This window comes from Camellia sinensis, chromosome 4 (assembly GCF_055761805.1).
Source record: "Camellia sinensis isolate YWXY chromosome 4, ASM5576180v1, whole genome shotgun sequence".
NCBI classification, from domain to species: Eukaryota; Viridiplantae; Streptophyta; class Magnoliopsida; order Ericales; family Theaceae; genus Camellia; species Camellia sinensis.
In genome coordinates, this window is record NC_138964.1 from 137,334,877 (window position 1) to 137,350,773 (window position 15,897).

At 41.3% G+C, this 15,897-nt stretch overlaps 1 protein-coding gene across 1 annotated transcript; it reads right to left on the reverse strand.

Annotated features, from left to right (window-relative positions):
• Positions 1–1,973: 1,973 nt before the first annotated feature.
• LOC114312001 (uncharacterized) lies at positions 1,974–3,821 on the reverse strand. The gene has a single exon (XM_082923654.1). The coding sequence runs from the start codon at positions 3,819–3,821 to the stop codon at positions 1,974–1,976; it is 1,848 nt and encodes a 615-aa protein (XP_082779780.1).
• Between the last annotated feature and the right edge of the window lie 12,076 nt (positions 3,822–15,897).

The window sequence follows — 15,897 nt, forward strand, 5'->3', positions numbered from 1 at the left end:
AGGAGGTAGGGGCCAAGATAGGAGCGTCTGTAAAGCTTCCCAAATTGTGAGATCCAGAACCGAGCTGACTTGTGTCTGACCTTGTTGGCTTCCTTTTTGTCTGCGGGGAGTGTACCAGATTTCAGAAAAGCAAATATCAGATCCATCCAGCTTGGCTCTAAGTTGTTGCAGAGGACTGGAGATGCAATACTTGGTTTTGGTACAAACTCGACCCAAACTTTTCTGGCATCGTTTGTATTCACTAACGAGCCGAGGCATACCAGGGCATCAGCGTGGCTGTTTTTGTCCCGACTAATTTGTTCTACCCATATGGATTGAAATTTTCTGAGTAAGTCATTGGCCTTGCTTGTGTATATAGCCATTCTCTCATCTCGTGTTTCATAGACCCCAAAAAGCTGGTTTACCACTAGTTATGAATCGCTGAAAACAAGAAGTTGTTCTGCATTGAAGTGTTCGGCGCTACGTAAGCCAACTAATAACGCTTCGTACTCGTCCTCGTTGTTTGAAGCCTTCCAACCGAGCCTGAGAGCCTGTTCCTAGATGAACCCTTCTGGTGAAACAAGTACTACTCCTGTCCCCGAGCCTCGGTTATTGGACGATCCATCAACATAGAGCTGCCAGATGTTTCCAATAAAGAGTTTCCAAGCTTCCGAAGTGTAGGGTTTTCCTTGTTCAGTAGTGCATGGCACTTGTGCCGAACTCGGATCCCCCGATTCGGTACTCTGGGTTGGAGCAAATTCTGCCACAAAATCCGCTAAGACCTGGGCCTTGATCACTGTCCTGGGTTGATACCGAATGTCAAACTCACCAAGTTCTACCGCCCACTTTGCTGTTTGGCCAGAGAAATCGGCTCGACTGAATACAGATTTGATGGGGAATTCAGTGAGGACGTTAATGGTATGTCCCTGGAAGCAATGCTGCAACTTTCTTGAGGCGATAAGCAGCGCGTATGCTAAATTTTCCAATGGTAGATACCGTGTCTCGGCATCTAGTAAAGTCTTGCTGACATAATAGACAGGCCTCTGTTCCTTGTCAACTTCTCGAATTAATACTGCGCTCACGGCATGATCTGAGACTGCTAGATAGAAGTACAGCTCCTCTTCTTGTTCTGGAGTGGACAACAGAGGAGGTGTACTGAGGTATCTTTTGAGGCTTTGCAGTGCTTCGGTACATTCGTTATTCCATTCAAATGCTGCATTTTTCCTTAAAAGCTGAAAAAAAGGCTTCATCCGATCTGAGGATTTGCTAATAAACCAATTCAGTGCGGCCGCCATTTCAGCCAGCTTCTGCAGCTCTTTAGCCTTTGTTAGTACTTCAAGATCTCGTATCGCTCTGATCTGATCCGGATTCGCTTCAATTCCTCTGTGAGTGACCATGTATCCCAAGAACTTCCTTGTTCCTACCCCGAAAGCGCATTTCAAGGCATTGAGGCGAAGCTGGTGGTTTTTCAGGATGCCAAAAACTTCTCTCAAGTCCGTGAGATGGTTTACAGCGACCTTGCTTTTTACTACCATATCGTTTATATATGCTTCCATGGTTTTTCCCAGTTGGTCCTCGAACATCCGTGTAATCATTCGCCAGTAGGTTGCCCCGGCGTTCTTGAGGCCGAATGGCATTACTTTGTAGCAGTAAGTTCCCCTTTGAGTGATAGACGCTGCCTTTTCTTGATCCGGACCGAACAGTGGTATCTGATGATAGCTGCTATAAGCGTCCAGAAAGCTCATGCGCTCATGCCCTGATATTGAGTCTACTAGTTGATCAATGTGAGGCAGCGGAAAGCTATCTTTAGGGCAGGCTTTGTTCAAGCAAGTGAAGTCAACACATACTCTTAATTTTTCGTTCTTTTTCTTGACTACAACTATGTTGGACAGCTATTGCGGGTACTAAACTTCCTTAATTGCTCCTGAAGCCAAGAGTTTTTCGACTTCGGCAATTACTGCTTCGGTGTGCTCAACTGATGATCTCCGACTTTTCTACACAATGGGCCGAGTTGAAGGGTTGATGTTGAGCTTTTGGCAAGCAAATTCTGGGTCCAATCCTGGAGTATCATATGCTGACCACGCGAATACCTCCATATTCTCCCTCAACAGTTCCAGCAGTTGAAGTTTCTCATCAGTGCCTAGCGAGGTACCGATAAGGAAGTACTTTTCTGGGTCATCCCCTTTTACCAAGACTTTCTCCAAATCCTCTACCATCTTTTCCCCTGGGGTTCCCCCTACATTTTCCAAGACTGGCTGTTCGGCCACTTCTACCGTCTGTACCCGATTGCAGAACTGCTTTGCCTTTAATGCTGCTACGAAGCAATGTTTGGACGCAACTTGATCCCCTGAGATCTGCTCTACTCCGTGTTCCGTTGGGAAACGGATGGGCTGGTGGTAGGTTGAAGGGACTGCCTCCATTTGATAAATCCACGGACAACCAAGTATGGCGTTGTAAGGGGATGGTGTATTAATAACCAAGAACTTTATCTGGAGGGTTTTTGTTCCCGCTACGACTGGCAACACTATTCTACCAAGCGGCCATTCTAGCTGTGAATTGAAATCGACCAACGGGGCTGCCGCTGGGGTGAGGTGCTGTTCGGAGAGACCAAGCTTTCTGAACAATTCATAATATAATATATTTGTTGCACTACCTTGATCTACCAAGACTCGTTTTACATCAAATCGTTTCCCAATTCCTACAGTTATAATCAATGCATCAGTATGTGGGTGTTGTATGCATTTTAAATCTTTGCTAGTAAATGAAATAGTGCACAAGGGGGATTTAGGTACTGTACGTACCTTTTTTGATGTAGGCTCCACTGACATGATCTGTCGAATTTGCGCAGCCTTAGCGATCTCTTCCTTTAGTGCCTCCTCAGACTCCTGAGTCGCTGTCCCGTGGATCACATTTATTATCAGCCGAGGTGGATGCTTAATGTTTGGTTCTGGCGGTGGGTTTCCCAGTTCGGTCACTTCCTTATCCTGATCAATGTAATCCCTTAGGTGTCCAGCTGCCACCAGGTCTTCCAAGTGTTGCTTCAGTGCCCTGCAGTTCTGAGTCATGTGCCCCCTGTCTTGGTGGTAGGTGCATCTGAGTTTCTGATTGCGCCGAGCTGGATCTCCCAACATTTTCGGCAGCCAAATGAAGAAAGGCTCTCTCTTGATTTTTTCTAGGATTCGATAGATTGGCTCTTTGAATACAGTTACAACGGCTTCGTGGGATTTGGACTTATCCACTTCATTCACTGCAATCCCTCGGTGTTCTCCTCGGTCTGATCTCTTCTTGTACCAAGCTATTTGTTCTACTGACGCTACCTCGATGGGGATCTGATCGTCTTCGAAGCATGCATACTGCTCAATCCTGGCACGCAAATCTTTCAAAGCTGTGGCCGGGCGCTTGGTAAGTGATTGTCTCAGCTTACTTTCCGGGCGCAGACCATGTTTGAAGGACATAATGGCCATCTGCTCGCTGTACACATTTTCCTCTAGGTCATTGTATTCTTCCCAGTACCTCCTAGCATAATTACGCAGCGTTTCCTCCTGCTCCTTTCGAAGGCCGAACAGTGTATCCAGCTCCTTCGGGATCTTAGTGTTGGAGACGAACCTGGCTAGGAACTCTTCAGAGAGCTGCTTCCAGCCATGGATCGATCCAGCGGGGAGACGATCGAACCATTGAAGTCTGGTTTCTCCCAAGCTGGATGGGAAGACTTTACACATCAGTGCCTCGTCTTGGTTCCATAGGGACATCATCTGTCTATAGTGGCTAATATGTGTCAGCGGGTCTGACTTCCCGTCGTATGAAGTGAACTTTGGTGGGGTGAATTTCTTTGGAGGTTTCATGGTCTCGATCTCCGGGGAGAATGGTGAAGAGACGAGCCTGTCCAGCGCTCGGTGTTTCCTCTAGTGAACAGTACGGTCCAGATGATCCCGATGTTGTTCATTCTACCTATTGCCAATCAACCAAGTACGAAGGTCCTGAGGAGGGTATTCGGTCTGTTGACTAACGGTCTTCTGCCTCTTGGCCCTTTTCCGACGTAACCCACGAGTGTGACTGCTTGCCGTCTCACTCTGTACTGGGATAGGCTGGCTTTGTTGTCCAGATTCATTTCTGGGGAACTTCTTCACTGGTGGCTCTCTGGATGAGCTCCTCTGTCGCAAACGAGAGGGCTCCGCTTTCGTCTTCTTTTCTGTTAGATCGCCCAGCACCCTCTTAAGTTGGGCTTTCAACTCCTGTATCTCCATCCCCATGGAGTCTATAATGCGATCTCTATAATCCTTTTCTAGAAGAAAGTGATGAGAATAACCTCCAGAGAAGGGTAATTGGTGCTCGACGGATTTAGGGGTTCAATTATTGTTTCCAATTCATTCCTCCCGGGACTGTTGGGAGTGCCAAACCTTTGTCCTTTGTTTTCTCCGTCTGTGGAGTATGTGTTGACGGCGGAATGTCCTCAATCCCCATCGCCGGAACTGAGTGTAGAGCTCAGAGATGAAGTGTCCACGCTCACCGCACCAATTGTGCGTACCGGATTCCATACTAAATGAAAGTGAATCGGGGCTCCGCACTCGGTTGGACTATCCAGGAACTATGGTTCCTGCAACAAGAAGCACCGTTAGAGCTGCCCGGCCGGGGTTGGCCGGATAACCCCTCCGGTGTGGGAATTAGCGATCGAATAAGAAGTATATAGAGAGTTTAATCTCTCTTTATGCGTGATTTTGCTTAGAATAGTTTAGTGTAGTCTTCTTCGTTACCTTCAATGTTAAGTTCGTGTTGTATATATAGTGTTCCTTGCTTGCTTTTCAAGGTGGGTTCATGGAGCTTGGATGCTGCCAGGTGTCCTTTTAGCATTGCTCAAGAGAGGGAACTACCTGGTAGTTGTCATTGAATGCATATACTCATTGTGCTAATAACAAACCACATTCCTTTGGTTCAACAACTTTCGTAATTCTAAGTATAGGGGACCAGTTGAGGTGGCAACCTGCACATGCACATGTTCACAGTTTCCACATTTCCTTGCGAGGTTTCCTCAGTTCGGTACTGATATACCTCAGCTCGGTATCATTATGCCCTGTCTCGGCCTTTTACAGGATCACTCATGGAGATAGGCTTGTCCATTCAGGTAACTTTTGCATGGGCTTCGCCTATTTTCTGTTCGGCCCTTAGATTTAGTCTCGCAGCTTGGCCTAGTCTAGCACCATGGCTGGACTAGCCTTTCCACTGCAGGTTGGACCCAAGTGCTTGAGGACTTGGGTGGACTGTTGATCATGAAGTTGGGCTTAATTGGTTTGCCCGTATACTCATCCAGCCTACTTGGACTCGGGCTTCAGTAGATTGGGCTGCCCCAAGGTTTGGACGCAACCCATTTCACTTTTAGCCCCTTCAAGGGAAAAGAAAGAAAAGTGAGAAAGATACGTGATAAGGTTGTTGTTGTGAGAATTAAAATAATTTTAATTCAGAAAGAAAAATACCTCCTGTCATGATGTTCAAACCTTTGAATCTTTATCCTTGAATATGGTGGTTTCATGGGACCTTACAACTTCCTTGATGGTGGGAAGTTATAAGGAGTTATACTTGGATATAGGTCCAAGCCTATATATATATATATATATACTTGTGATAGTTGGTTACCCATTAATCATTAAACTAATTAAATATATATAATATAAATAACTAAATAAATAAAACAAACATGTGGCATATGGGCTACTTTATGGATATTCTTACAGTTGTAGGAAGGAAAAGAAAGAAAAGAGAGGAAAATACATGATAAGGTTGTTGTATGGACAAAGAAAAATAAATAGGGGAAGAGGAATTGAGTTAGTTAATAAGCAGTAGACGAAGAAAGAAAAGAGTTACGTTTCTTTGGTCAAATGAAGTGAGAGTAACAGACTCCATATTAATTTTTTATAGAGGACATATGTATATAATCAATGGGATAGAGGGTTAGGACATATAAGTAGAACAAAAAATCCCATCCCAAATCAAGAGGTTTATTGTAGGGCTAAATAAGGAATCCGTATAATCTGCAAACCAAACTAGTTGAGTCAAATTCGGTAGGTTTGGTTTGGTTTTTTGAATACATGATTTGATTCTGCATTGAAAAATTGAAAAACCGTAGTTCACGGATTGGTTCTGATTTTCAATTTACGATTCCGGATCTGGACCATTTGTCATGTAATCTATATTTTTGTGACCTAAAATAATTTTTTGGAATATAAGTTTCATCATTTCATCATTTCCAGTGAAGTCTTGTTTCTTTAGTTTTTTATTGATAAGGTGGAGTACAAATATTTGTTCATTTTGCTATACTTTGGCCAATTTTTTGTTTGTTTGCTCAATGCATCACTATTCTGTTCTAAGTCTTTTGGTAGGAAAGTATGTAATTCATAATAGTTTTAACAAATTTTCTATGTGCATGTTGAGATTATGTGAATCCGTAGTTTCAAATCGACTGAATCGTAAATAGTTTGGTTTTGATTGATTCCATAATTTAAACCAATTGATTTGTTTTAATTTTTATGAAACTATAGACAACACATTAATTCTTATTTTACCCCAAACTAAATCAATTTAGGTCACGCTCACCCCTAATCTATTGTTAACGTGATTGTGCTATTTGTAGGCTTTAAATTAAATAATTTTATTTAATTCAATTTGTGTTTGACTGGTGTAACAACCCTCGTCACTGTTTACCGATTAACCACTGATTACTGCTAAACTGAGACTGATTATGATTGGTAACTGAATTGATTGAAGTACTGAACTGACTGACTGAAATCTGGAACTGAATTGATTAAGTATATATGTTTAATTGTATGCCTATCTGTTGACTGTTTGATTATCTGTTCATGCCTTTGTGTTTAAATTGCGAATTGAAGGCCTTATCGGCGGCCGAATTTGAAATTGATTGATGATTTGTGTTTATTGAAATTTATATGATTTTATGGTGTATTTATCTAAAATGTGATTTGGTATGATTAAATTAGGTTAAATATTGATAAATTACATATATTGGCTTTAATTATCATTTTGCCACATGAGTGGCCCACTACCTAGACTATATTTGAGCCTCACAACACTTTAACAAAACATTTCATTAGTCCATTTCTTGTTCTTGCCGACTTGAGAGAGTGAGAGGTAGGGAAAGCTTGAGTTCTTCACAATTTGGCTTAGAGTCTTGTAGAGATCGAAGGATTCTTGCATATTGAGCCTCTAGACTTGTAATTGAGGAACCTAGGTATGAATTTCATCCTCCTTATTGTGTATTTAAGTTCCATCTAGCATGGATCATGGTAGTTTAAAGAGTTAAGTCAAGAATTGGTTCAATAATGTTGAATTGGAGCTTATTCCATGCATGCATGTTTGAATTGTTGAGTTGTGAGTTGATTTCATGGTAAAATGTTATATGCACGTTCATATTGTGTTTAAGTCCATGATTTCATCTTGTCCTTGGAAGAATTGGCTCATTAGAGCATGACATTGAAGCTTTGAAATGGTTTAAATTCATACATGTTATGTTTGAATTATGTTCATGAAAATTGGTTTCAAATTGAGTTGAATTGATCTTCCTTTTGGGCCTTGATTTTACAAATTGAGCTTTGAATCATGTTATTCTATGTATTTACAAATGTTTTCTAGGGAAAAGGGCCCAAAGGAATTGGTTTTAATGCATTTGAACTTGGTTCGAGCTTGGAAGTTCAAATATGGAAATTCCAGATTTTGAACTCACGTTCGAGCGGGGTGACTGGCGCTCGAGCGTGAAATTCGTGCTCCCAGTACTTTGCACTATTTTGATGTCCACTCGAGCGGAATAATTGATGCTCGAGTGGGACATTGTGTCTCATGCTAGAGCGGGTGTCGAGCGCCCAATCGAGCGTGATTTTCACCTATCTAGCACTTTTGACTGTTTTGCAAAACGCACGAGCGGGTAAGTCTACGCTCGAGCGGAAACCTTTGTCTGCATGTCCGCTCGAGCGAAGTAACATACGCTCGAGCGTGACCCCTGTTTTCTGAAAATTCTGAAAATGCTTTTAAAGTGCATCTTTGCATCCTTATCTCACCCTAGGCATTATTAGGCCTAGTTTAAGGCATCTTAATGAGGATATAGATGTAGAACCACACCGGGGCAAATTAGGGATTAAGTTATTATTTTCCCAATTGTGTAGCTTAGTGTGTGTTCAATCTGTAAACTGTGTAGGGTTGGCGACTGAGGACGCGCTCTAGCTTTACTGTAGCCCAGAACTTTGTGAGTAATAACTGTGTAAAGATATGTTCAAAATGATTATCTTCTGAACAATTGAACTGTGCTGCTTTCTGAACTGATACTATTAATTAAATGAATGTATGTCCTATATTCTGAACTGTATTGTGGCATCCTTAGCAACTACTGTTTACTGTTACTGTTACAGAGATCTTTGTCGGTTTCCTTGTTGGAACCACTACTGTTTACTGACTGATGGCCATCATTTACTGTTCGGTCTTTTAAGACCTACTATTTACTGTACTATTATTCTAATGGATGTACCACATATGACTGAATGACTGATATATTGAATTAACGAATTGCTTTCATTACTGTAAGGACATTCATTCTTAGCATCTTTACGCATTACGTTATTCACTGGGCTTTAGCTCACTGCTCATATATATATGTAGGTGTACAGGCACCAGACCGCGGCTAGAAGCGTCGGGGTTAAGCTCTAGTTTTGTCAAACCAACCACTGTGCCTCACTGCGAGGTTCCAAGCCTGTCAAGTTATGGCTTAGGGTGTTTTAATTTCCCCGTCTGTCTCTGTATCTGTTTTGTATAACTGTATAGACTGTTACTGTACTGTTTTATAGGGATTAGGTCCCTAAACTGAATGATTGTATATATGTACATATTGTTTTGTCACTGACTACATATATGTATGAAAAAGTTTTTTGCATACAGACTGTCACAGCTCATTGGACATTGTTTATTTACTATATTGGCTTCCGCCAAGGCCCTGTACCCTGTTTTACTGTATTATTGTTAAGCAGGCCTTTGGTAATCTTGGATTACTGGCCGGTTACGGTGCTAAACCCATAGGGGCGGGTTTGGGTCGTGACAGAGTGGTATCAGAGTGATACTTACCACGAGTTATACTGCACACACGTGTCCGAATGAGCTATAGGATGTCCTAGAAAAGCGATTAGGGCATTACATGAGCATGATAAGTGTGTGGCTATGACATGACTGAATATATGCTACTGTGTTAATCTGTTTAAATAAATGACTGCCTATGTTGATAACTGTTATAACTGCCTATCGTGAAATGGATAATGCGAGAACTACAAATGAATCTGAATTTGAATCCTCTGAGGCAAGAATGGCAAGACTGGAAAGAATGATGAAACTAATAACTGAAAGACTGGATCAACAACAGAATCAACAGCCCCCATTTCCTCTTCCAGTACAGCCGGAGCAGAATGTGAATGTTAATGATGGGGACATAATTGCTCTCACCCATAAGTTCAGCAAAATTAAACCGCCATCCTTCTAGGGAGGCCTTGAACCGTTAAAAGTTGAAGCATGGGTTCTCGAGACAGAAAAATTGTTTGAGGTTTTTCCGTACTCCGAAGCACATAAAGTGCTATTGGCCACCTTTACTCTGCAAGAAGAAACTGGAAGGTGGTGGATGCTTATCCGTGATGACAATACTGTTATGACTTGGGCTCAATTCAAAGGAGCCTTCTTTGAAAAGTATTTCCCTTAGTGTGTTAGGGACAGAAAAGTAACTGAATTCGAACAGCTGAGACAGGGCACAATGTCCGTTGCTGAATATGAGACAAAATTTACTGAACTTGCCCGTTATGCACCACATATGGTTGACACTGACTACAAGAAGGCTAGAAAGTTTGAAGGCGGCCTCAATGTTGCAATACTCGACAGAATAAATGTTCTGAAATTACTGAATTATATAAATGTTCTTGACCGAGCCTTGATGGCTGAATCGAACATCGAGGCACTAAAAACTGAAGCACCAGCGTCTGAATGGCGTGGAAAAATGCAGGGTTTTAAATTCAAGAAAGGCAAGCATAACCCATTGAACAAGAGACAGAATATGGGGTCAACAACTAGCCTCAGCCAAGGGAGTGGTTTCATACCACCCTGTTCTGAGTGTGGCAAGAAGCACAAAGGGGTCTGTTACAAAATATCTAGAGCCTGTTACAGGTGTGGCAAGGTGGGCCACATGGTTAATGACTGCCCCTCTGCTTTACAAGCCAATAGTAAAGCTGCACCAAGCGTAGCAGCATCAACTGTTGCACCAAAATCGAACCCCAAAGCTACCGGGAAAGAGCCTATGAGGCAGGGCCGAGTGTTCGCCCTAGTACCGGGAGACGTGCAGAATATCGAGACCGTTGTGTCAGGTATTCTCTCTGTTTGTACTCAAAATGCTTATGTATTGATTGATTCGGGGTCTACGCATTCATATGTGTCGCATGCTTTTTCGCGAAAATTGAATAGACCATTAGAACCCATGAATTATCTGTTAGCTATATCATCACCCATTGGGGGATCTATGACCTGTGCATATATGTACTCTACTTGTGAAATTATTGTTGGAGATGCACATTTGTTTATTGACTTACTACCCCTGAACATCGATCATTTTGATGTAATATTGGGAATGAACTGGTTAACGAAATATCATGCTACCATAGACTGTGTAACGAAACAAGTAGTTTTCCGCCTACCGGTTTACCCGAATTTGTGTTTAATGGGGTTGGAGTAGTACCTCCTCCGTATTTGATTTCATCTGTGAAAGTTGTTAAATTGATTCGAAAGGGGTGTAAAGGATATCTGTGTTCTGTATTGACTGTATCTACTAATGATGGTGCTAATGTGAACAGTATTCCTATAGTCAGAGAATTCCCAGATGTTTTTCCAGATAATCTGCCAGGGGATTTGATTGACAGGGAGATTGAATTTACCGTTGATGTGATTCCAGGAACGCAGCCAGTATCTAAAGCTCCTTACTGAATGGCTCCAACTGAACTGAAAGAATTGAAAGTGCAACTGTAAGAACTGCTAGATAAGAAGTTCATCAGACCTAGCACTTCGCCATGGGGCGCTCCTGTTTTATTTGTGAAGAAGAAAGACGGCTCACTGAGACTGTGTATTGACTACTGTGAACTGAATAAGGTAACTGTGAAAAATAAATACCCATTGCCACGTATTGATGACTTATTTGATCAGTTATAGGGTGCTCAAGTGTTCTCTAAGATCGACCTCAAATCAGGATACCATCAGTTGAAAGTTAAACCAGAAGACATCGACAAAACTGCTTTTCGAACGAGGTATGGACATTACGAATTTGTAGTTATGCCTTTCAGAGTTACCAATGCACCTGCTGCATTTATGGACCTCATGACAGAATCTTTAAACCATACATTGATGACTTTATTGTAGTATTCATTGATGACATACTGATTTATTCCAAAAGTATAGAAGAACATGAACATCATCTGAGGCTTGCCCTACAGACCCTAAGAGAACAGAAACTTTATGCTAAACTGTCTAAATGTGAATTTTGGCTTGATCATGTTATGTTTTTGGGGCATGTTGTTAGCAAAGATGGAATTTCTATTGATCTGCAGAAAATTGAAGCTGTAGTAAACTGGCCTAGACCAACAAATGTGACAGAAGTCCGAAGCTTTTTGGGTTTGGCTGGATATTACAAAAGATTCGTCAAAGATTTCTCCAAAATTGCCTTACCGTTGACTCAGTTAACTCAGAAGGGGATATCATTTGACTGGACTGACAAAAGAGAATCAGCATTCCAAGAATTGAAAACTCGACTTGTAACTGCACCGATTCTTACCCTACCTTCAGGTATGGATGGTTTTACTGTATTTAATGATGCTTCTCATAAGGGTTTGGGATATGTTTTAATGCAGAATGGGAGAGTTATTGCTTATGCTTCCCGACAACTGAGACCGCATGAAAAGAATTAATGATGCTTCTCATAGCTGTTATTTCTGCTCAACCAGCACTAATTGAAGAGATTAAAGAGAAACAGCAACTGGATGACTTCTTGAAGAAGATCATCGAAGAAAGGGAAACTAAACCAAGACCGGGTTTCAAATTTGAAAGTAATGTACTGAAATTTCAAGAAAGACTGTGTGTACCGAATGATTCTGAATTGAAAAGAAGAGCTCTGCAAGAGGGCCACAATTCAAAATTTTCTATCCATCCAGGGAATACGAAAATGTATAAAGATCTGAAACTGAATTTCTGGTGGTCGGGAATGAAGAAAGAAATTGCCGATTTTGTATCAAAATGTCTTCATTGCCAACAAGTTAAAGCCGAACATCAACGACCCGCAGGCTTATTGCAGCCCTTACCCATACCGGAGTGGAAATGAGAACATATCACCATGGATTTTATTATGGGATTGCCTCGCTTCAGTAAAGGTATGGACTCAATTTGGGTTATTGTTGATAGACTGACTAAATCTGCTCACTTCTTACCTGTTAAGACAATTTATAATGTGGACAAATTGGCTATACTCTATATTGATGAAATTGTTAGACTGCATGGAGTGCTTGTGTCCATTGTTTCTAACAGGGATTCGAAGTTCACATCGAGATTTTGGCAAAGCTTACAAACTGCATTGGGTACTGAATTGAGACTGAGTAGTGTTTATCATCCTCAGATTGATGGCCAATCAGAAAGGACCATCTAGGCTCTGGAGGATTTATTAAGAATGCGTGTCCTTGATTTTCAGAGAAACTGGGAAAGCCATTTGCCATTGGCTGAACTCGCTTACAACAACAGCTATCATTCAAGTATTGGTATGACGCCTTTCGAGGCATTGTATGGCAGAAAATGTAGATCTCCGATTTGCTAGGCAGAAGTTGGAGATGGGCCTTTGCTTGGGCCCAAGATTGTATACGAAACGACTGAGAAAGTGAAACTGATACAACAGAAACTGAAAACCGCACAAAGCAGACAGAAAAGTTATGCTGATGTCAGAAGACGGGATAGAGAATACGAAGTGGGTGATCACGTATTTGTGAAAGTGACACCGATGAAAGGCCAGACTCGTTTTGGAGTCAAAGGCAAGTTTGCGCCGAGGTACGTTGGACCATACGAGATTATTGAGAAAATCAATCCGGTGGCGTATCAAGTTGCGCTTCCTCCTGAAATGGAGCATATGCACAACGTCTTCCACATTTCTATGTTGAGGGACTACCTCCGGGATCCTTTCCACATAATAGAGCCTACTCGTGTAGTGCTGAGTGATAACTACACTTACGAGGAACGACCCATTCAGATTGTAAACAGACGGATCAAGAAGTTGAGAAACAAAGAGATCCCGTTAGTGAAAGTTGACAGGCAAAACCATTGTGGCATGTATGCCACTTGGAAGAAGGAAGATGACATGGCTAAAAGATATCCTGAACTGTTTCCACTGAATCCTGTTTTCTTCCAAAACGATAGTAACTCGAGTTTAGAGGACTAAACTCTTTTTAAGGAGGGGAGACTGTAACAACCCTCGTCACTGTTTACCGATTAACCACTGATTACTGCTAAATTGAGACTGATTATGATTGGTAACTGAAGTGATTGAAGTACTGAACTGACTGACTGAAATCTGGAACTGAATTGATTAAGTATATATGTTTAATTGTATGCCTATCTGTTGACTGTTTGATTATCTGTTCATGCCTTTGTGTTTAAATTGCGAATTGAAGGCCTTATCGGCGGCCGAATCTGAAATTGATTGATAATTTGTGTTCATTGGAATTTATATGATTTTATGGTGTATTTATCTAAAATGTGATTTGGTATGATTAAATTAGGTTAAATATTGATAAATTACATATATTGGCTTTAATTACCATTTTGCCACATGAGTGGCCCACTACCTAGACTATATTTGAGCCTCACAACACTTTAACAAAACATTTCATCAGTCCATTTCTTGTTCTTGCAGACTTGAGAGAGTGAGAGGTAGGGAAAGCTTGAGTTCTTCACAATTTGGCTTAGAGTCTTGTAGAGATCAAAGGATTCTTGCATATTGAGCCTCTAGACTTGTAATTGAGGAACCTAGGTATGAATTTCATCCTCCTTATTGTGTATTTAAGTTCCTTCTAGCATGGATCATGGTAGTTTAAAGAGTTAAGTTAAGAATTGGTTCAATAATGTTGAATTGGAGTTCATTCCATGCATGCATGTTTGAATTGTTGAGTTATGAGTTGATTTCATGGTAAAATGTTATATGCACGTTCATATTGTGTTTAAGTTCATGATTTTATCTTGTCCTTGGAAGAATTGGCTCATTAGAGCATGACATTGAAGCTTTGAAATGGTTTAAATTCATACATGTTATGTTTGAATTATGTTCATGAAAATTGGTTTCAAATTGAGTTGAATTGATCTTCCTTTTGGGCCTTGATTTTACAAATTGAGCTTTGAATTATGTTATTCTATGTATTTACAAATGTTTTCCAGGGAAAAGGGCCCAAAGGAATTGGGTTTAATGCATTTGAACTTGGTTTGAGCTTGGAAGTTCAAATCTGGAAATTCCAGATTTTGAACTCACGCTCGAGCGGGGTGACTAGTGCTTGAGCGTGAAATTCGTGCTCCCAGTACTTTGCGCTGTTTTGATGTCCGCTCGAGCGGAATAATTGACGCTCGAGCGGGACATTGTGTCTCATGCTTGAGCGGGTGTCGAGCGCCCAATCGAGCGTGATTTTCACTTATCCAGCACTTTTGACTATTTTGCAGAACGCACGAGCGGGTAAGTCTATGCTCGAGCGGAAACCTTTGTCTGCATGTCCGCTCGAGCGGAGTAACATACGCTCGAGCGTGACCCCCTGTTTTCTGAAAATTCTGAAAATACTTTTAAAGTGCATCTTTGCATCCTCATCTCATCCTAGGCATTATTAGGCCTAGTTTAAGGCATCTTAATGAGGATATAGATGTAGAACCACACCGAGGCAAATTAGGGATTAAGTTATTATTTTCCCAACTGTGTAGCTTAGTGTATATTCAATCTGTAAACTGTGTAGGGTTGGCGACTGGGGACGCGCTCTAGCTTTACTGTAGCCCAGAACTCTGTGAGTAATAACTATGTAAAGATATGTTCAAAATGATTATCTTCTGAACAATTGAACTGTGCTGCTTTTTGAACTGATACTATTAATTGAATGAATGTATGTCCTATATTCTGAACTGTATTGTGGCATCCTTAGCAATTACTGTTTACTGTTACTGTTATAGAGATCTCTGTCGGTTCCCTTGTTGAAACCACTACTGTTTACTGACTGATGGCCATCATTTACTGTTCGGTCTTTTAAGACCTACTATTTACTGTACTGTTATGCTAATGGATGTACCACATGTGACTGAATGACTGATATACTGAATTAACGAACTGCTTTCATTACTGTAAGGACATTCATTCTTAACCTATTTATGCATTACGTTATTCATTGGGCTTTAGCTCACTGCTCATATATATATGTAGGTGTACAGGTACCAAACCGCGGCTAGAAGCATCGGGGTTAAGCTCCAGTTTTGTCAAGCCAACCACTGTGCCTCATTGCGAGGTTCCGAACCTGTCAAGTTATGGCTTAGGGGTGTTTTAATTTCCCCGTCTGTCTCTGTATCTGTTTTGTATAACTATATAGACTGTTATCGTACTGTTTTATAGGGATTAGGTCCATGAACTGAATGATTGTATATATGTACATACTGTTTTGTCACTGACTGCATATATGTATGAAAAAGTCTTTTGCATACAGACTGCCACAGCTCATTGGACATTGTTTATTTACTGTATTGGCTTCCGCCAGGCCCCTGTACCCTGTTTTACTGTATTACTGTTAAGCGGGCCTTTGGTAATCTCGGATTACTAGCCGGTTACGGTGCTAAACCCATAGGGGC